Here is a 21524-nt window from a genome sequence, read left to right as displayed (position 1 = left end):
TGAAGAATGAATATAAATTATCCGGTATTTTCACGGAAGAATCCTTTTTGTCATTAGGTCTTTATCGGGGAAGGATAGATCGAGGCGTTTGGATTTCTATACTATACTGAATCGATGTTTTAATCGGAAAGACTCCAAGAAATACACACTGGAAGGAATATGTTGATAGAAGGTCTAAAAATGTATTGATAACTTTTTTGATTTCGTCAATTTTGATTGACAGTATCAAAAAACTCCACATACATGTCCTCCCTTCTCTGAATGAGAGATAAGGATAGAGAAATTTTCGAATATCTTTATCATTAGGCCAATTGAAAAGTCCACAGTCTGGTGCACAGATGGCGGTGCTAGCAATCAATCCATATGATTTTTAGTTAGTACCAACCTTCAAACGATACGTGTCAAAATTAGACAGCAATTCGACCATTAGTTTGTGAGATATTGCGTTGTGAGTGCAGCTACCTTTGTTATTTGAAAATAGATGGAAAAAAAATTTCGTGAACTGATAAAATATTGCTTTTTGGAGGGAAAAATACAGCTGTAGCAAAATCTTGGCTTGATAAAGAGTTTCCGGGGTCTGCACCAGGAAAATCAAACATCATTGATTGGTATGCTAAGTTTGAACGTGGTGAAATGAGCAGACGGCGAACGCAGTGGACTGCCAAAAAAAAGCTGTCACCGACGAAAAAATTGAAAAGTTCACAAAATAATTTTGAATGCCAGATAGCAAACATTGTGGAGATATCGTCTGAAGGTGTACATCATATCATTTCAAATATTTGTACATGAGAAACCTGTGAGCAGAATGGGTGCCGCGCGAGCTCACAATCGATCAAAAGCAACAACGTGCTAATGATTCTGAGCAGTGTTTGAAGCTGTTTAAGTGCTTTAATCCTGAATTTTTGCGTCGATATGTGACAATGGATGAAACATGGCTCCATCATTTCACTCCGGAGTCTAATCGACTGTCAGCTGAGTGAACTGCACACGATTAACCGAATCCAAAGCGAGGAAAAACACAACAGTCAGCTGGCAAGGTAATGACATCAGTATTCTGGGATGCACAAGGTATAATATTCATTGATTATCTCCAAAAGAGCCAGACCATCAACAGCTATTATTCTTTAGTGTCATTGGATCGTTTAAAGTATGAAATCATTAAAAAACGGCCCCATTTGAAGAAAAAAAAGGTGCTGTTTCATCAAGACAATGTCACAAATCAATGAAAACAATAGCAAAATTGCATGAATTGGGCTTCGAATTGCTTCTGCATCCACCGTATTCGTCAGATCTGGTCCTCAGCGACTTTTTTCCATTCCTAGACCTCAAAAGAATGCTCGCTAGAAATAAATTTAGCGCCAATGAAGAAGTAATCGCCGAAACTGAGGCCTATTTTGAAGCGAAAGACAAATCTCACAAAAATGGTATCGAAAATTTCGAAGATCGCTATAATCGCTGAAGCGCCCTCGAAGGCAACTATATGTTGAATAAAAAAATCGAATTTCACAAAAAAAATGTGTTTCACTGTGGTAGATCGAGAGCTTTTCAATTGGCCTGGTAGGTATTTCAAAAATTGTGTGATTTCGCAAATGAGTATTTCAAAATGTAGCTTCTATATGAGAATTCATAATTAAGTTCTTATTAGTTAATTTATATCACATAATACTTTCTATGGATGCATTGAATCGTTTCGACAATCAAGTTTCGACTTTTGTTCACAATACTGAATAAAGCCTAATGAAGCAGGAATCAAAAATCAAAATTTCGTTGAAAAAAATGAGAGAAATACGATTTCTAACAAGCCCTCAATGACTCTCGATTTCACGTCAGTCATTTTCACCTCTCCTTTTCAATCTCTTGATTTTTCTCGATATGAAATTTGGAATATGAAAAAAAAAATTCAATGAACGCTTCATCTTGTTAAAATACCCACGCTTGTATTTCCTTTCCTTTGGCAAAGCCCCGTAAAAGCTGGTTGTTCCACATCCTTCTTGTTCCGGGATATAATTCATCCCCAGAAAATGAAAATTCACCTAAAATAATCAGGCAATTAACCGCGACGTTATTTAGTACTCCCAAATGAATTTTAAGCCTCATCAAAAGAACTGGCTTCATGCAAATTCCCTTAGGACTCCTGGGAACAGCAATAGCTGTTCTTGCTCGCTACCGAATTATTGCAAATGGTATTAATTATGTAGAGAGTGAACAAAAAAGAACGGCTGTTCATATAGAAACGTCGATACATTTGCGAAGTTCCTTTAATTCTAATTGTAAACTTCATTGATAACGAAAAAATGCTGTTAGGATGATTTGAATATTTGATTGATAACGCAGGTTTGAGGCAAATCACGTCCACCTTCAATAATTTTATCCAGGATTCTCTGATGAATATGGGGTGAAAAACAATTCAATGTTCGCATTGTTATTACTTCGATTTCAGGATGTATGGAAGATAAAGCTTGGGAAGAATTGGTACAAGAGAGCCTGAAAGTAATAGTAATGTAATAAAAATAAATAAAAAAAAAGAAGAATACATATCAAGAGGCGAAGTTCATCATAACTACTTTCACTAATGAGAATGCTCAATCTTTATAATTTACTCATAATCTTCAAGTGATGTTAAAGGAATGGAAAAGGGTGTCAAGGCAGGTCGGCTTGAAGATGAACCTAAGCAAAACAAAGGTATAGATTGAGGAGGATATCAAAGAAGAAATGGGTAGTAATGATATAGAGAAAGTTAGCGAATATGTATACCTCGGACATACAATAGCACTGGGCAAACAGAACCAAACTGCAGAAATCACGAGAAGAATCCGTATGAACTTAGAAATGTTCTGAGAAATCCACAGATCCCTATGAATTTGAAGAGAAAGGTGTTCAACACCTGTACACTCCCTGTTCTGACCTACGGCGTAGAAACGATGACACTCATAGTCCACTCAGCGAATTTAATGAGAATTAGGGATATGCTTGAGAGACCATATTCGGAATGAAGAGATCAGGAGAAGAACGAAGGTAGAGGATGTAATGGGTAGGAGAATGTCATACAATAAGCTTAAGTATATGTAAACATAATGCTATCGAAATACTAGTCATGAAGTTATTCTCGATTAAACATGTCAGCTTACAAGCCAAATTCTCGTCATTCGCGGGAGGTTTTGATTTTCTGCTTCAATATAAAGAAATATGCTGCTGAGGCTTATCGAATGCTCTCAAATACCTATGGTGAGGCCGCTATTAGTGAAAGAACGTGCCTAGAGTGGTGTCAACGCTTCAAGATCGGTAATTTTGAGGTCTAAGACCAGCATGGCGGTGAAAGAGAGAAGGTTTTCGAAGATCCAGAATTAAAGGCATCACTTGGTCAAAACTCATGTCAAACGCAACAAGAATTAGCAGGATCATTGGTAGTGACGCAACAAGCAATTTCAAAACGCTTGAAGGTCATGAGAATGATTCAGGAACAAGTAAATTGGGTGTCGTAGGAGTTGAAGACGAGAGATGTTGAACGGCCTTTGTTTGCTATAGCTGCTTGCAAGGCTAAGACGGCAGGGATTTCTGCATCGCATTGTGACTGGAGACGAAAAATGGGTTCATTACGGTAATCCCAAGTGCGGAAAATCATAGGAATATCCCGGCCATGCTCAATATTTGGTAGGACCAACTCGGCGTAGTGTATTAGGACTTGTTAAAACCGACTGAAAGAATCACAGGCGATCATTATCGAACGCAATGAATGCGTTTGAGCTGAGCATTGAAAGACAAACGGCCGCAACACTCCCTCGGACTATAACTTGTTTAGATCAATGGCAAACGGCCTGGCTTACTAGCACTTCCAGTCTTATGAAGAAGTAAAAAATTTGATCAATTCGTGGATCGCTTCAAAAGATGACCAGTTTTTTTCAACGCGGGAATCGTACGCTGCCCGAAAGATGGAAGAAAGTAATGACCAGCGATGGACAATAGGTACTTTGAATCATAAATGTATAACCAATTTTTAACAATTGAGCCTCGAATTTAGGAAAAGAACGGCGGAAGCAAAGTTGTACGCCTATGTATGTATATGCAGTAAACGCCTGGAGATCCTGATAAGACGAATATACAGGGTGGCCATTTGAAAACGAAACAGACGAGATTGCAGACGAAATAAAGTTTTTCGATAGAAATGCTCGGACAGGTCGATTTCTGTTTCGAGGGGGACAACTTAAGATGTAGGTTACGGACGCATAGCGCTTCAACCCTTGCTGCTTCAACCCCCACCCCCAATTTTTGAATAGGGAAGATGGGGTGAGTGATACCTCAATTTAAAGGTATTTTTATACTGATTTCAGCACAGTAATTGTTTTTTCATTTAATGCATTAGTTCTCGAAATATTCATGCGTTAGTTAGTTAGGAAGGAAGCCACAGTCATGGTTGTTTTGAAGCTCAAAATGTCGATTTTTCACAAAACACTACAAGTGCCATGAAAACACCACTTCATTTTCAAATACTTAGTTGAGAATATTTCGAGAACTAATGCATAAAATGAAAAAAAAATTACTGTGCTGAAATCAGTATAAAAATACCTTTCAAATTAGGTATCACTCACCCCATCTTCCCTATTCAAAATTTGGGGGTGAGGGTTGTAGTAGCAAGGGTTGAAGCGCTATGCGTCCGTAACCTACATCTTAAGTTGTCCCCCTCGAAACAGAAATCGACCTGTCCGAGCATTTTTATCGAAAAACTTCATTTCGTCTGTAATCTCGTTTTCAAATGGCCACCCTGTATAAGAATTCCTCCAAAAATTGCACGAATTCAGGAGACATGAGTAGGCTTATCTACGGTATGACTTCATGAACATGTGGTGGTGTAATCTCCCGTTTGGAAAATACACACTCCTTGCGTGTCCCTCACTGAAAAGAGTAACATTGGCGATAGCCGTTTATCTGGGACGACCCACAGAGTCACGCCAATTTCCCGGTATAGAAGTGGTCGAAAGGATCGATGCCACGCTATCATTATCGCGTGCTCCAAATGATTATCACGCAGTTTTACGGAATGTAGAAACGCGAATCGTTTCCACCAAAATGAACCCGGGATCTACGATGAGATTCGTGGTGGAGTCAATGGTACGAATTAAAAGGCTTCATCGGCATTATAGGCTACCTCATAGGTAGGGTTTTGTGAAAGGGCACAAATGAAATCAATTCAAAAGTCGACTGGTATAGTATATCCAAAGTCACTTGGAGGAAGCCAGATTATTTCAATTATACAATATTGTACAATTGAAAATATTGCTAACAATAATTTCAAATAAACCCCGGTATTTAGCAAATCGTCTTGGAAACAAGAATGTCTCGAGTTGATTTCTCTTATTGGCTGAATATTCCCCGTTCCACTTCGGGGGCGTTTTGGTTACACTCAGTGGCTGCATCTACATGTTTATTTCTGAGAACGAATAAACATATCTATATATCACTTCTTAATTACTTTCTGATAATTTGCATAGACCAGTGTGGTCTATAGGGGTATTATTTTTACGTAGTTTTAGTTCGTTGTGTGACTGATGTTTTTTTAATGATTTCGACTATGATGTTTGCCATCAAAGTATTAGTCTATTCGTGTCTGCATCATGAAGTTATTCTCGATTGAACATGTCGGCTTACAATATATTCTCGTCATTTGCGGGAGGTTTTTATTGTCTGCTTTAATATGAAGAAATCTGTGGATTAGCCTCATCGAATATTCTCAAATACCTATGGTGAGTCCGCTATTAGTGAGAGAATGTGCCGAGAGTGGTTTCAACGCTTCACGATTGATGATTTTGACGTCGAAGACCAGCATGGCATTCCCTTTTACGCGAATTGTGCCATATTTGACACATGACATAATATCACCTTTTTTCGCGGAAAATTTGAGGGGAGAATTTTTTATCATTCTTTATGGATATATACGTAACTGTAAGAATTAATGATATGGTATTCCTTAAAAACACTGAAAACATTCGTAAACAATTCCTACAAAGAATCTTTACAAAAGAGGCAACCTACCTTTCGAGGAATGTTGGAATTATTGTAATATTCCTAGCTTCCACAATCCATTCAATCGTTCTACCAACACCGCACATTATTTTTGTGCCTCCTTTGGGCAAATATTGATAGATCACGAGAATGTCACGTGGTGATGTTCCCTCTCAAGAGTTAAGATAAGATAAGAGGTTTACTCTTATCTTCTCCAGTAGGCTTCATCTCATAAAAAAATGAGAGAAAGCCATCAGCTTTTGAGCACTCGTTCATTCATACCAATTGGGCCCTTGAAGATTACATAACTGTATGTAGGTACATATGTGGTCACCAAAGTTGCAATTGGCCCATGAAGGACGAGTACTCAAAAGCTCCTGACTTCACTTCAGTACTTACTTCATTTTGTTTTCGCTATTCTGCTTGAATTTTCTCATGGTTCTGATGAAGCTTTGAGCAAAATCTCGATTATATGGGCCTTATAATCACAGAAATATTGGATGAATTTTTTTGATATTCTTCTTGGATTTCCTATAGTCCTGATTATGCAATTCTCATGAAATTCCGCACTTAACTAGGAATGGGTATTCCAAAAAAAGATAATAATATTCGGTATTCACTTTTTGTTTTTTCAATATTCTTACATAATCATTGCATACAAAGGTATGGAATAAAACAAAAAATAAGACCCGATGACAGATGTCCATAAGTTCTTCTAAAATTATAGACGGTGCTCATCAATTTAGACCTCGATTCAGACTATAATGAATGTTCGAATTGAAATGAAACAATTTGCTTCAACTCTATGAAAATAATCCTGTTGAGTATGAATAAAATAAATACAATTAATTATTTCATTATACGAATGAATTCCGAATTTTAATTCAAAACGAAAGGATTATTATAAAATCACTTTCTTTGAAGGGATCTTTCAGCTCACGACTTCATGAAACCAGAACGTTATGAATCAAGAAATCAATCACAAAATTAATTAACTTTGTAAATGCAGTTGAATTCGAATTCAATATTTGCTGAGCGTAGTTTTTTCCGTTAGTTAATAAAATTATTCGAGGTTTTGAATGAAAATTGAGAACATCTCGAGAAGAAATAAACAAAGAGGATGATTAGGAGTTCGGAATTGATTACGAATTTCAATAATTTCAGGTTCTTTTTGCTGGTCAATCATTGTGGTTGGTTTTTAATTGGGAATTATCAGAAATGAATTAATATTCCAGAATAAAATAAGAAGAATGCATAGAGTTGATTTCAAAAGCTGAGAGTATACCCAAACGGTGGAATTTGAAAAAGATTCACATTTTTTTTTTATTGATCGAAATCTTTAATTCGAAATTCATTGTTGAGTTTTGAAAACAATTTCCCAGAACACTGAGGTTTTTTTATTTTCTTCTGGCGCTCGAAATCCATTATCGGAAGCAATGAACCAGAATTTGTTCGGTTAAGAGATACCTGACCATGCATATTTTTGTTTACGTTACGGTATTTTCTCTCCAATTACATTCTTAGCAATAATCCAATTTAAATGCATAGAATAGCATCCAGGACGTAATAGGCTCTTGAAGGAAAAAGCCAGGGGAACACGAATTCATTTACTAAGCCATAACTTTAACATATACGGGTAGAAGCGTCCATATTTCATTTCCCATACACTTTAATGCTCAATTTCCTGAACAAACTCAAACGATTCGAATTTAGGTTACGTTGTTGCGAACGCTGCAAATTTTAGAAAGTGAATCAGCTTCTACATCAATTATGATCCCTATCTATAATAAATTTTCATTTTTTTTGGACCCAAAATATTCACAATATGCAAAAGGTCCTCCAACAAATACTTACTGACAAAGAAACTGCAACACTAAGAAAGAGCTGTTTAAATTTATTATTTTTTTGGTAAAATATAGATAGAATAGCAAGGAGTAAATTAGTGAAATTTGGAGAAAAAATTGTGAAAGTTTTCTCATGTAAACAATTTTTGTTACTTAAATATTGTAGTCGTTTTTTGCAAGTTTTTAAATTTAACAACGAACCTGCTCTTCGAGGAGGTCCAGAGTCGATGTTCAGTTATTGTTAAAATGCCTAGAGCACGTGTACGCGGAATTTATCGCCAGGTAAGTGAATTTGAAAGAGGTCAAATTATTCGTCTACGGAAAGCAGGGTTGTCATTTCGAGAAATCGCTAACCGTACGAACAGAACTGTTATGAGATGTTTTCAAGTGTGGTTTGATATTGCCCAAAATCGAGGAAGAGTAGGCACGAAGGACGTCGAAGGGGCACAAATGAAGTTTAAGATCGACGTCTAAGACCGATTTGCGACAACTCGATCTTTGGCTGATGAGTGGTTATGAGAACCTCCCGTTTTTTTCTCAAAATTTCAATAATTTACTCCTTGCTATACGGTCTATGTTTTAGCAAAAAAAAATTTAAATATATACAGCTCCTTCGGGGTGTTGCAGTTTCTTTGTCAGTCAGTATATTTCTCCGATATAAGTATGACTCGTGAATCATGATAATGCGGGTGATTTGAAAATTCAAGACTATCGAAAAATATTCCCAATATTTCCGTAACCACAAATCTGGCACTGTTGGTATGAATTAACTTTTAGACGTTCCATACAGATTTTCATACTGATTTCAATATCATATCATCATCAGAAGCATAGGAGATCCAAGAAAGAGGCCCAATAATCATAACTGAAAGTATTACCATCAACTCTGCCTCCAATTCCGTGAAACTGTTCAATAATTTCGTTATGCATATTCCTGGTAAGAATTACGTGAGTAATATTATCCTTTTTTTCGATCATCTTGAAAGGAGATTATAGTGGGCAGGTCAATTTACACATATCAGATCAACTTTCCTGTGATTGAATTAGGTTGAATAAACATCAGATTTGATGGCCAAAACATTTATTGGGTTTGTTATATATGAGAACATGCCTGAAGATGGTTATCTAATACTATTTTCCTCACAAATTAGAGGTTTGAAGTGTATCATTATGCTTTTTCCAAGGTGCTTTCACGCATCAAAGAGATTGATGATTGAGAATCATAATAATTGTGCGCCTTTATTTTTAGATTTTCTATTTGGAGAAAGAAAGAAGGACAATGATATAGCAATCGAGACAAGTAAACTCACAAACTTATGAACTTTTTATTCCCAGGGTTTTATCCTTTGAAGTCAATGAAATTGAGGTTCTTTTTTTCTCGAGTTTGAATGCTATTGTTGAATTTAATTTTGAGAAGGTGTAACCTACACTTTCTGAATATGACAACATCGTTTTCGAAACGGCTTTAGTATGTACCGGTTGTTCTCATCTTTAGTAGAATGAAAGATAGTTCAGTATAGCCTAGAGAGGAATCGAACAGATGAAATGTTTGGTTGGGTTAATATTTATATTAAGTTAATTTTAATAAAAAAAACTGAAAAATTACCTTGAACAATTAGTCTAACGATGCCTTCTGGTTTGGGTCTGCTGTTAACCAAACATATGTAGTCGTCACTGTCGTTTGCTATAGCAGGATGAAATGCTAGTCCATAGGTTTTGGTATTTAGGGAAACCCTATTGTCCCAGCCGGTGGTTGAATTGCTCATGAATTGGACCAGTTTGTTATGGTTGGATGAACGCCATTCCAGAGCTTGAACGAGAGTATGTTCGTTCACACCAGGACAAGGTAGAGTTTTGTTGTCGCCAGCTTTGATGATGAAGCTTTCTACGTCCATACTTTGTGAGTCTGAAAAAAAAAATTGAAAAAACATCATCTTGGGCGGTATGAAGGTATGTTTCAAATACATAAACCGTTACAATTTCTGAATTGACATGAAGCAACCCAGAGAAAAGGGGAGCTATTGTAAGTTCGGCACAAAGTTTGATAAAAATTCAAGAAATTCTCGAAATCCCCCTCTTTTCTGCATTTCCGATGGACGTGGCAACGTTGTAATTCTTTCTTGAGAAATGAGTTCAACCGGAACCATTGAAAAATGTTCTGTTATGAATGTTCAGAGATTGAAATGAATTCCGATAATGTCATGAATTTGAGAGCATTCCACGCCAACCTGGCGATCAATTCTGCACTTGGAAATGTCAACAATATTCTCATCATATGTACAAATACAAAAGCGACTCAACGATACTCAATATGTTGCAAATAAAATACCAAATGCAATTACGTCAACAACTAGGAAGAACTATATAATTAATAATCCTGTTCAAGCTAGCTCAATTATCTCATTTCATATAGAATAACCAGATCAAATCAACAATCTATTATTAACCCGTTCTCTGAGCTTTTGGTATTGTATCATCACATTAATAAATGAAAAGGACATGTCATACTCTAGCTTACGCTAGATTGTTTCCGTGATGTCTGCAATGTAAACAGATAAATCAGATCGAAATTAATTCATGATTTGATTAGAGTGACAATGACAACAAACATCCCTCCAGGAATATGAAAATCCAATCAACAGAACACCTCATGTAAACCTGATTGAGCTGATAAGATTTGTGATGAAAACTTGATGTCAAGAGTCAAGACACATAAGCCACACTTATGAATCAAAAATTCGGTTCTTTCAGTTTCATTTTCTTACTAGTGTGAAAGTAGTTCTGAACTAGTTCAACTGATCGGTCATTTTTTCCTGAGCGTGAACAATCTTATGTATGGATCGAAGAACGCCTGGTAGTAACAGATGCTGCAATAAGTCCTCATGTTCCATAGTCTGGCAAAAAACCCTACACACAATCTGCCCTTCATCAAATTCGAGCTATTCGATATACTTTATTCGATCGTTCGGAGACATTCCTCTATTCGATCTGTCACTTTGAAAGATAAGCTAAAAGTCCAATTGTGTATTCCTTCAAGCCAAGAATCTAGCTGGCCGCTGAAATGGAAAGATTAGGGAGTCATAAATTATTCGAGTTTGATTGGTTCCTGATCCGCGAAAAAATGCATACTTGGGTTTGAAGTTTCCCTCGAACGGTTTGACATCGACAATAATTCTGCAATGATTTATGTTTTGAACGGTATCTTTTCCCGAAGGACTGGAGCTGATCAGATTATGCGAGGGTAACCATCTATCTGCTGTTCTGCTTCAGTTCAGTCTTATGAAACTGAGCTACACGACTCTTGACGCGTTCTGCAACAAACCTTGGAGGAGAACGAGACAAGAAAGTCTAAAGAACAATTTAAGAAATTATGAGTAAAAACAATATTCTACTTCCGCTTATTTTTATTTCCACGAGATTGTTTCGACATTCCATGACTTCTTCAAGTGGATTTTACCGGATACTCACTCTTTATATGTTCATCTTGACTTCTTCGAGTTCCGATATTGTGGTCAATTTGGGATTTATTGGTGTACGACTTTGCTTCCGCGTTTTGCAATATATGGCTGTAAAGGCTAGTGGTAGTCGGAATAAATAGATCGTAGATGTCATACACTAAGCTTAGGTATTTGTAAACATGACGTCATCGAAATATTAGTCAATTTGATTCTGTATCATGAAGGTATTTCCGATTAAACATGTCAGCTTACAAGCCAAATTGTCATCATTCTGCGGCTGAGACTCATTGGAGGTATTGGGAGTGACGCAACAAGCAAATTCTAAACGCCTGAAAGTAATGGGAATGATTCAGAAACAAGGAAATTGGGTGCCGTACTAGTTGAAGCTGAAATATGTTTAACGGTGTTTCTTTGCTTGTGAACAGCTGCATGCGAAGCAAATACCGAAGGGAATTCTGCATCGCATTGAGACTGGCGACGAAAAATACGATAATTCCAAGCGAGGAAAATCATGGGGATATTCCGGCTATGCTTCCATGTTGACGGCCAAACCGAATATTCGCGGATCCAAGGTCATGCTCAGTAGACCAGCTCGGCTTGGTGTATTATGGGTTGTTAAAACCGACTGAAACAATCACAGGCGATCGTTATCAAACGCGTTTGATCCAAGCATTGAAAAACAAACGGCTGAAATTCAACGAGAGGGCATAATGAAGTGATTTTACAGCATGACAATACTCGACCCCATGTTGTGAATGTGGTCAAGACATACTTGGAAACGTTGAAATGGGAAGTGCTACCCCACCCGCCGTATTCTCCAGACGTTGCTCCTTCGGACTATCACTTGTTTCGATCAATGGCACACGGCCTGACTGACCAGCGATTTTATGAAGAAGTACAAACATCGGATCGATTAGTGGATCTCTTCAAAAGATTTTTCAACACGGGATTCATACGCTGCTCGAAATATGGGATAAAGTAGTAGCCAGCGATGGACAATACTTCGAATTGAAGCAAAGTTGTACGTATAGCATGGAGCTCAAAACTGTTATTTCAGATCAACGTTTTGAAGCTTAACAATGTCGGTTATGTGGTCACGGAAATATTGTATGTAGGATCCAGTTATTATTCCCTGTAACGAATTGAGATGGTCAACCGGATGCTTGGAGACCTATTAGTTTATTTTAGTGTCGAGGGCATGACAGTTTTAATCGATTTACAGGGAACGAATTGTTATTGTACATAATGTAAAAAGGATGTGTTATTCTTCGGGGTGTCGAAGAATGTGTCATGTCGGTTGTAAAACTTGAGGGATTTACGGGGGTTGGGAAAGTTCTAGAACAAGACGGTTGTAGCAGATGTGTTACATCTGTTTCTCAGGTTCTAGTCCTTCTAGAATATTCGATTTCCAGGAATCCGCGAAGATCTTTGGGGGCGGTACGGCAAAAGCCCTTATTGGACTAGGGGATGGTACCTTCCCCTAAGGGTGTGGTCAAACCGAGAGAGGGTAGTTCCAATCGATAGAGAGGACAGTTCAAATTAAGGCGAAGACGGGTACAGTTTAACGTAAGTCTAAGACGGGAGACAGAACAAGTTCGGTCGGTCAACTTAAGACGTAAGACGAAAAGACGTTTCGCGGACTAGATTAAGACGAGTCGCGAACAAGTTAAAGACGAGACGACCGAAAACTTGAAGTACGACGAAGACGTGATAATCCAAGACGTTTCGAGTAATTAAAACTAGAGTTAAAGACGAAATTCAGTACCGTAGTGAGAAACTTGTAATTAAGACGTAATTAAGATCTTCTCAATACTGAGTTTGTACTGTATAATTGTGGCTTTGTAAATAGATATGAATAATTCAAAAGAGTTTAATTATTACAAATCCAACAAAGTCACGAAGAAAAAGACGAAAGGCCAGGTAATCGAATCATACCTCTAGACGATCGATTAACCAAGCCTACATGTATATTCTATCTATTTTGTATGTTTCTGGTGATAAGATCAACATAAGATTCAGCACGAGGCGTCAAATCATCATTTTACATCCAATCGCAAATCCTCATTCCGATCTGATTCGATCTGAACCTACTCTGCAAATTTCAAATTTTTAAGTCCTTCCTTTCGAAAAGAAAGAACGAGCACCCAAAAGCTGGTATTTCAGAACGTTAAATAAAATTCGAATTGAAATCGAAAAATATTTTCCATATATCTTGGATCATCGTTCATTTTCCGTAGGGACTATAGAAATGATACAATACAAGCGGATCAGGCAGAATATGTAACAATCAATTGAAGTTGGAAGCAATTAAAACGTCACCACGTCGATATCCATATCGACTGCCCTTCAACTCTCTGCAGCATAAAATTTTCAGATGATTAACTGATGTCCCGCATGTGTGCGTGTTCCAATACCAATGATTTCCTACTGTCATTCGACGTCACATATCGAACGATTTCCGAATGGAAAATTCAACAGAAACAAATCCGAATTCCACTTTTGATCACAAATGAAAACAATATGATGGAAGCTTAAATTTGATTCAAAAGTATACAAACGTGGCCTTCTCAAGGGACGCTTAATAAAGTCAAACAAGCCAGCTACACTTTTACAGGCTTTTAACGGAAATTGAATTCACTTTTTACACATCAGCGAAAATATAGCACCAGCCGAAGGAAATTTCAGATTATCCAAAACTATTCGAAGGAAAGCGACCTGGTTTTACAGCTGAACGGAATGGCAACTGGAATGGAACATTTTATGGATTCCGTGGATATAAAAATACATTTTAGAACAGATATAACTTCTGGAATGACGTTGAAACAATATGAGGAAAAATCTACGATTTCATCCTCTCTATATCGATTTTTGATCTATTCGAATTACTGCAACGTCAAAGGATGCCACTTGTGGATTTCATCCCTTATTACGATAACTTCAAGGGAGATCTCATTACGATTCGATTTAAAAGTTTGAAATATATATGAACTAAAATTGCTTTCCCTGAGGAAGTTGAGGTTCGTAGTGCTGAGTTTAGAAAAAAGAAAATTATTTTTTATAATATGTATTATTCACTGATAGAAAGATAACTGACCACTAATAATTTCAACGTATATGAACTTTATATTTTTTTCATTTTATTTTACTGTATCACCCAATTTTCTTTCAATGATAAAATCATCATTATTTGTATGCTAAAATGGACTTCAGTTGCCGTCGTGCAAAATCCATGGATATTTTCACAAATCTGTGCAAATCAATAGTTAATCATAAAGTCTCAAAGCAATATTCAAGTTATATTCCTTTTTCAATATTTTGATAATTTATGAATAAAGCAAACCCAGTATAAGTGAAGTGAGACAATGGAGTACTCTGAACAATCTCAATGATAACACCAGCTCAAACTTCACTTGATCATAAAAGATAGTTAAGCAAACTCGTATGATAAATCCTGAGTATCCCCTGACGCATTTGCAAATTGGTAACGAATTAAAATGAATTTTTCGGAGCTTCTTGATGAGGCTGAATAAATTCAATAAATTAAGATGGAAATAAAGCTACCTTCTTCAACATCAGTCAGGAGTTCTGAAAGTTATAGATAAGGTTTAAATTTTGTATTGTGAGCTTCAGGAGTATATAGAATTGTACGTTAAAATGGTTGAATCTTCTCTTGAATTATTCTCTGAGCAGGCTCTTGATGAAGTGATCAATGTTCAGTACTATCTTAACAATGGGTACCGACGCATTCGCCATTTTGTACCGAATTCGATCCGGATTCAATGGATATTTTCGAGCTTCTTATTGATTTAAGTATATACCACGTTAACCCAGAGCAGCTTTATTTTCATGATGGAATAATGAGTATTTGGGTATAGAATGAGTAGAGTCTGTAATTGAAGAACGTTCAAGTCGCCAGCTTCAGGTGATACGAGTTAAGCATAGTTTCCGTCGAAAAAAGAAAGAAGCTTTCGATATTTTCAGACAATGATATTATGTCCCATACATGGAGAATCATTGGGAGCCCACTTTACACTTCACAAGATGCCTGTCTTCCTCTAAAACCTTCACATGCAATCCTTATTTCATCCACCTGCATTCTGGTAACATCATCTTGATGTTCTAGCAGTAATGATTTATTTCTGAGCAGGAAATTGGCATTCCAAGTCAGGTCATCCTGCTTTATTCTAATGAGCTACAAAGTAGTTTTTATGCCACGAATATATCACCAGGAGCTCAAAATGTTCTATCGTAATCTGGTTATCTCGGCATGAACCCAGATGCTGCACTTGACCAAGTTTAAGGCATCGGTTTCACACCTGAAGAACTGCTACAGAGCTTGCGTGCTGTTCAGACTCAAAATGGGAAATATACTTGCACGATTCGAAGCATTAAGAAAAATTAACAAAAGACATCCTAATAAATAGTGGTATCAGACAAGGAGACTCATTGAGGTCATTACAAGTTAACATCAAAATGGATGAAATTATAAGAAGAGTGTCCAAATAAAGAGGCTATAGAATGAGTGAAAAGCAGATCTAAATACTTTGTTACGCCGATGATGCGAAAAAAGTGGACAAAAATGAAGATGGCTTTCAAAAACTTCTGCATGCCTTCAATACCACCGCAAAAAAATTCAATATGTTAATCTCAGTCGAGAAAACGAAGTATATGACCACGTCAAGGGAACCTTTCAGATGCAAACTGGAAGAGGAAGGTGAGGTTATCAAACAAAAGTCATCATTTGAAGAAGTGGACGCGAGTTTGACAAACTATGGGAACGTGGAAGAGGAAGTGAGACTGCAAGTGACAGGATGTTTAAACAACACAATCTGGAAGAACAGAAATCTACGGATGGAAACGAAGACCTGCATTTACAAGAGAACCTCTGATCATACAGGGGCATCATATATTTCAACATATGATACAAGAGATCAGATAAAAACCTCAGCAAAAACTCTGACTCCCCGTATCGGTGTAGTGACTGGTTTGTGTAAACGTTTACAGAATTAGCTGACATAATTTATATTGAGGGACTTCCTCTTCAACCAAAATTTTCTTCATCCTCTCTTTTCATCAACGGTTGACGACTCTATAATTGCCAATTGGATCCTAAAACAAACAAAAAAACAAAAAAGAAGCAGAAAGGAGTACTAAATATTAGTTTTCATTATATCGATTTGAAGTTAGCGGGAACAAAACCAGACACATCCAAGACTAGACAACCAGGAGATGAGGTACATTTTTTGATGAAAGAACACGCAACTAAGCAGGAAGAAGAAGTTTTGATGAATTCAATCGCATTATCAGAGAGAATAGCAGCATATAGCTACCACAAAATGTTCGGCGATAAACAAACATGGAAAAACCGAATGAATTAATCAAATAATAGAAAACTGAATTCGAAATGTATTTTGCTTCATGCATTTCAAATTCATAACGAATAATTGAATAGGAAAAATATGTCCGTTTGATGTTTGAAGATCGATTTAAAATTCTCCCCTTGTTCAGTATTTATGAGTCTTTGAATTTTTAAAGGAATATCGGTCTCCAATGATCTCAAGTGAGATGCCTTCAGGTCAAGAATACCCAACACAAAAGGTGAATGACTCATTGCATTCCACTGCTGTAGAACAGTGACAGCACCCAGAATCTGAAACTCGCCGGTTTGGAGCACGCAAAATCTGTACGAGAGATGGAAAGAGTTAATTTATCTTCTTCAGTAGAATGGATGGGATTGCATTCGTTGCGGCGAACATAAAACACCATGAACACCAAAATGCAGTTTCGAATTTTCGAAGTTGGTCCGAAAAAGACGGCGAGGACTCGATCATTTGTTGCAGGTTTGCCTGTTCAAATACATCTGAGCCAATTCCATTGCTTCCCGGTTTCCTGCTGAAATCTATTTTATAGAGGTCAGTCGTGATAATTTTTCTTTATATCCCAGCTAACGATTTATGTTGCCCTCAATCTCTTTTCCGATCCTTTCGCTATCCACCTCGATGGCTACAAATTCGGAAATGTTCAATCTGAAGTTGAATTATAGCCGACCAATGTAAGAATGCCCGGTTGCAAATCGAGAATGACACCTGCACCTTACGCCTGCACAAACAAACTACCTATCACATAAACACAAATTCCGGACGAAGTAGAAATAAAATGATAGTAGAGTAATTCCTTTTTCCACTCTTCAATTCGATAAATTGCAATTGTTTCGCTACATAATAGCTTCTTCAGTTTTTACGTTTCTAACGACTGATATTTCTGAAGTGAAACTTTCACTTATACAGGGTGTTCTTAAATTAAAAGTGCAAAGAAAAATGAGAGATTCTTTGAATAAGGAAAAAAGTCCTTCAAATACACTTTGTTTTCGGGATACAGGGTATATCTTGTAGTCCTACTTTTTTGTGATGATGATGCAAGTGTATCGAATCTTAATTAATATCCGCTACAATATATTCAAACACGATTAATTTATTGATCACAGTCAGTGAAAATTGGGTGTCATTCATAACAACAAAAACATTAACATTGTGTTTTTCACAACAAGAATTTCATCTATTTCTCATATGTGAAGTTTGTACAAACATGGGTGGAGACATTTATTTTTTATGAGGATAATTAAATAAATAACGTTGTGTTTTTTTTTTTTCGTTTGTTTAAACAACCTTCCCATAAGAGATGTAGATGAATTTTTTGTTTAAAAAAACCGAGAAATAATAAGATAATGAATAATTTTGAACACTTGCTTTAAATGTTTCTTAGTTTTCGAATTGCATAGTAGGTATTTTGGTGGATATTCAAACTTCACAAAATGTTAATGTTTTTGTTGTAATCAAAGAAAAAATACCAAGTATGTGATATCATTGTATTCCAAATAGAATAATACGCAATTTCCACTGAAAATACACAGGAGATGCCATTTGACAATAAAAAGTAAGGAGTAGCTTCCACAGGGCTGTCAAATATAAAAACCTTTTTTATATATAATTGAGAAGGTATTTTGATGTTATTCAAAGCAATTTTTTAATTTTTTAATTTTCTTGCAAAATGAGCTAGATATTACCTGTGTACGATAACTTGGAACACCCGGTATACTTACACTAAATTCGCTATCACTATGAATGGAAGATGGGTTTTTATTATGCCAAATTCAATCCTAGAACGCTTTTTCTGGTAAGTACTCATTACGATTCGACACAAACTCAATTGCAACGTGAATATAATAATAATAAACTTTATTTAGCACTCGGCTATTGAAAACAATACAAATGTAGTCCACTAACTTAATTAAATTCTTCATAAATATAACTCATTACACATTTTTTGAATTCTCTATAATTATTACAATATTTGATCTTTTCAGGTAGTTTATTGAAGATAACTAATCCCCTGCTAAATGTGGATTTATTCATTAATGTAGTATTAACTTTTTCTATGTAAAAATCATCTCGACGTCGTGTATTATAATTATATATATCATTAGAAAATTTTAGGTTTTCACTCAAATATTCAGGTAACATTTCATTCCTTGCTTTGAATATTAAATCTAATGTTATATAAATAATCCTTTGATTGACACTCATCAATTTCAAACAATTTAACATATTTCTTATGGGAGTTCTTTTATTACATTTCAAAATAATTCTCATACCTCTATTTTGTACTTTTTGTAACCTATCTATGCTACCTTTATTTAAATTAAACATAACTGACGAGCAATAATCCACATGAGGAAATACCAATGATCTAAACAACATCAGTGACGTATTCATATCAATTTTACCCCTTATTCTAGGTATGAAACCAACCTTTTTGGACATTTTATTTGCGATATAATCCACGTGAAACTGAAACTTTAAATTCTCGTCTAAAATCAATCCTAAGTATTTCATTTTAGTAACCCTCTCTATTTCATCTTTATCAATATTAATTCTGAAATTACTTATGTCGGTACTACGTGTCCTATATTCACTACCTATTAACATATACTTCGATTTTTTTATATTGACTTTCAAGTTATTGTCGCAAAGCAACATTAATAGTTGTTAATTCACTTCTGAGAATACCCGATAAAAATTTTATTCGTGTTACAGTTTCTCCGAAATGAATAACATTTTATAGCGAGAACGCTGAAATCGCCTAACCCGCACTTTTTTGCAGCCAATACAAACCGACCGACCGGATAAAAATCTGGGATGCAGTGGCGTTCGGGACAACACCATCCAACAAAAACCAGTATCATCAAAAGAAAGTGTTAAGAGTGTTTTTCTAACATCTTGAGACTGAATGTATTTATGGCCGTCTTTTGTTCTTCTTTCGCCGTTTTTACGGGAAGAAGTTAAGGAAACGCCTCGATTCAGACCCAGCCTTGAAAGCTCTCCTCCGCAAGTCGTCTTCCAGGATTTTACCTATTAATGATTTAGGAGATCAATTCTATAGGGAACGTGGAAGGTATTCTCAGTATTCGGTCATAAGATATTTAAAGCAATGCAAGAAGCGCTCTGAGAGTCAATCTACATGACGAAAGATTTTATCTATTCATTTCATCGCTCTGTTTGGATAGGGTCTTCTAGAAGTAAGTGGGTGGCAAATGCACCGATATCGAAAATTCACTCTATTAATTTAAGCACTTAATGTCAAGAATATTGATTTTCTTTTAATAATTATGACAACAGAACGACAAGGATAACTGTTCGACAAATCATATCATAATTTCAGCGCTTAAGCATTCGAAGTTCCATTCGCAATGCAAAAGTCAAGACAGTTTCAATTGAAAGGAATTCAAATATTCATTCACAATGACAAATCGTCAAATATAGTTAATAAATAATCATTGAAGATAACTAATAAGAATTAGTTTATAAATAATGACTGGAAAATTAACTCTAACAAATAACACCCTCCATCCATGTGTTTGGCTGAAATGATTTTTTTTTAAACTGTATGATGGGTAAAGCTCAAACTTAAGCAGGACCCTCAAATGAACAATCGTAAGTTGACAAAAATGGATACCGACGCATCCACCAATTTGTAGCAAATTATTATATAATCTATATTAATTAATTCGAAAGATGGTTTATACCTGGAGAAATTATTGCTGCTCAGATTTTGGTTTAGTTCGGAGATTTGAAGTATATTGGGCCAATTGCCAGAAGGTTATCCTCTTTTACGCAAGTCAAGGAAACCCTTCATGAGTAGAACAGTAGAAGAAATTTTATTTCAGCCTCAATTTCATATCGAATAAGTTATCATCTGATTTGACATCTTATCCAGTTTGAGAACATAGTTCGTAACATTTCCATTGTTCAGAAGTTGAAAATTGGTGCTAATTTAACTACTTCCACATGCGTTGAACAAGGTAGATTTAGAATATCCTTCATTAGTGAAGATAGAAGGATCTGAATACATCGTTCCTAAGTCGAGCTTCAGCTTATTGGATTGGTATAATTCAGGAAATGATGAGTTTAATTATTCAACAATTTAATATCGTGGATAGAAGAAGGTCAGTATATTTTTGACTTTGAATCAGTACGTTGGAGTCTAGACGATGTTCGACTGTTATAATCGATTAAATTTTTGATTAGTGTACAAAATTAAATGAACAGATATCTGGGATTATTTCCTTAATATATATTTCTGATGGAACCTCATTTGTTTAAATTTGAAATATATTCAAGATATTATCATAAAATATAGCCCAGCATGCGATAGTGCACATCTAAAAACGCACGTCATTTGATATTCCCCCGTTTAATAAAACCCCTCCTATCGATACTTCATCTCCTTCTATAAATTGTGAAACTCATACCCTGAGATCAATATCATCCTAATATCTCTACGCCCTTTTATAACTAGCTAGTCGATGGTACAGTATAATATGAGTAAGGAATCATTATGTGTTGAGATTAAAAAACCTCAGAGTTACTTAAGGGTACAACTATGCTTTCACCCTTACGCTTGTCACTACATCCTCCCATCTTACAGGATTGCCACATTCTTTTTTGGTACCGAAAATTGCACAACTATACTTTTACTATAATCATACTTCGTCTGTCAGTGAGTTTATTCACAGTAACCTATATTGATCGTTTATCTCAAGTTTGTTCTGGTATTTTCACAATAGGTAAATTATTGAATCTGAAAGTTCTATTATCAATATGTAGAATACTATCATTGAATATTTTGTGGTTCGAAATTAATTTCCCTACATTGAGAAACTCAAGTG

General features: G+C 35.9%; 1 protein-coding gene across 1 annotated transcript in view; it reads right to left on the bottom strand.

Moving 5' to 3' along the window:
• The window catches only part of LOC123686544 (tyrosine-protein phosphatase 99A), a 465126-nt gene that overhangs the window by 416205 nt on the left and 27397 nt on the right, over positions 1-21524 (bottom strand). Inside the window, exon 2 of the mRNA XM_045626762.1 lies at positions 9448-9747. Within this exon, the coding sequence (XP_045482718.1) occupies positions 9448-9747 (300 nt within the window). The remainder of the gene's footprint in view (positions 1-9447; positions 9748-21524) is intronic.

Source organism: Harmonia axyridis, chromosome X (assembly GCF_914767665.1).
Source record: "Harmonia axyridis chromosome X, icHarAxyr1.1, whole genome shotgun sequence".
NCBI classification, from domain to species: domain Eukaryota; kingdom Metazoa; phylum Arthropoda; class Insecta; order Coleoptera; family Coccinellidae; genus Harmonia; species Harmonia axyridis.
Note: the sequence above shows the minus strand (reverse complement) of the source record. Positions and strands in the feature narration are given on the sequence as shown.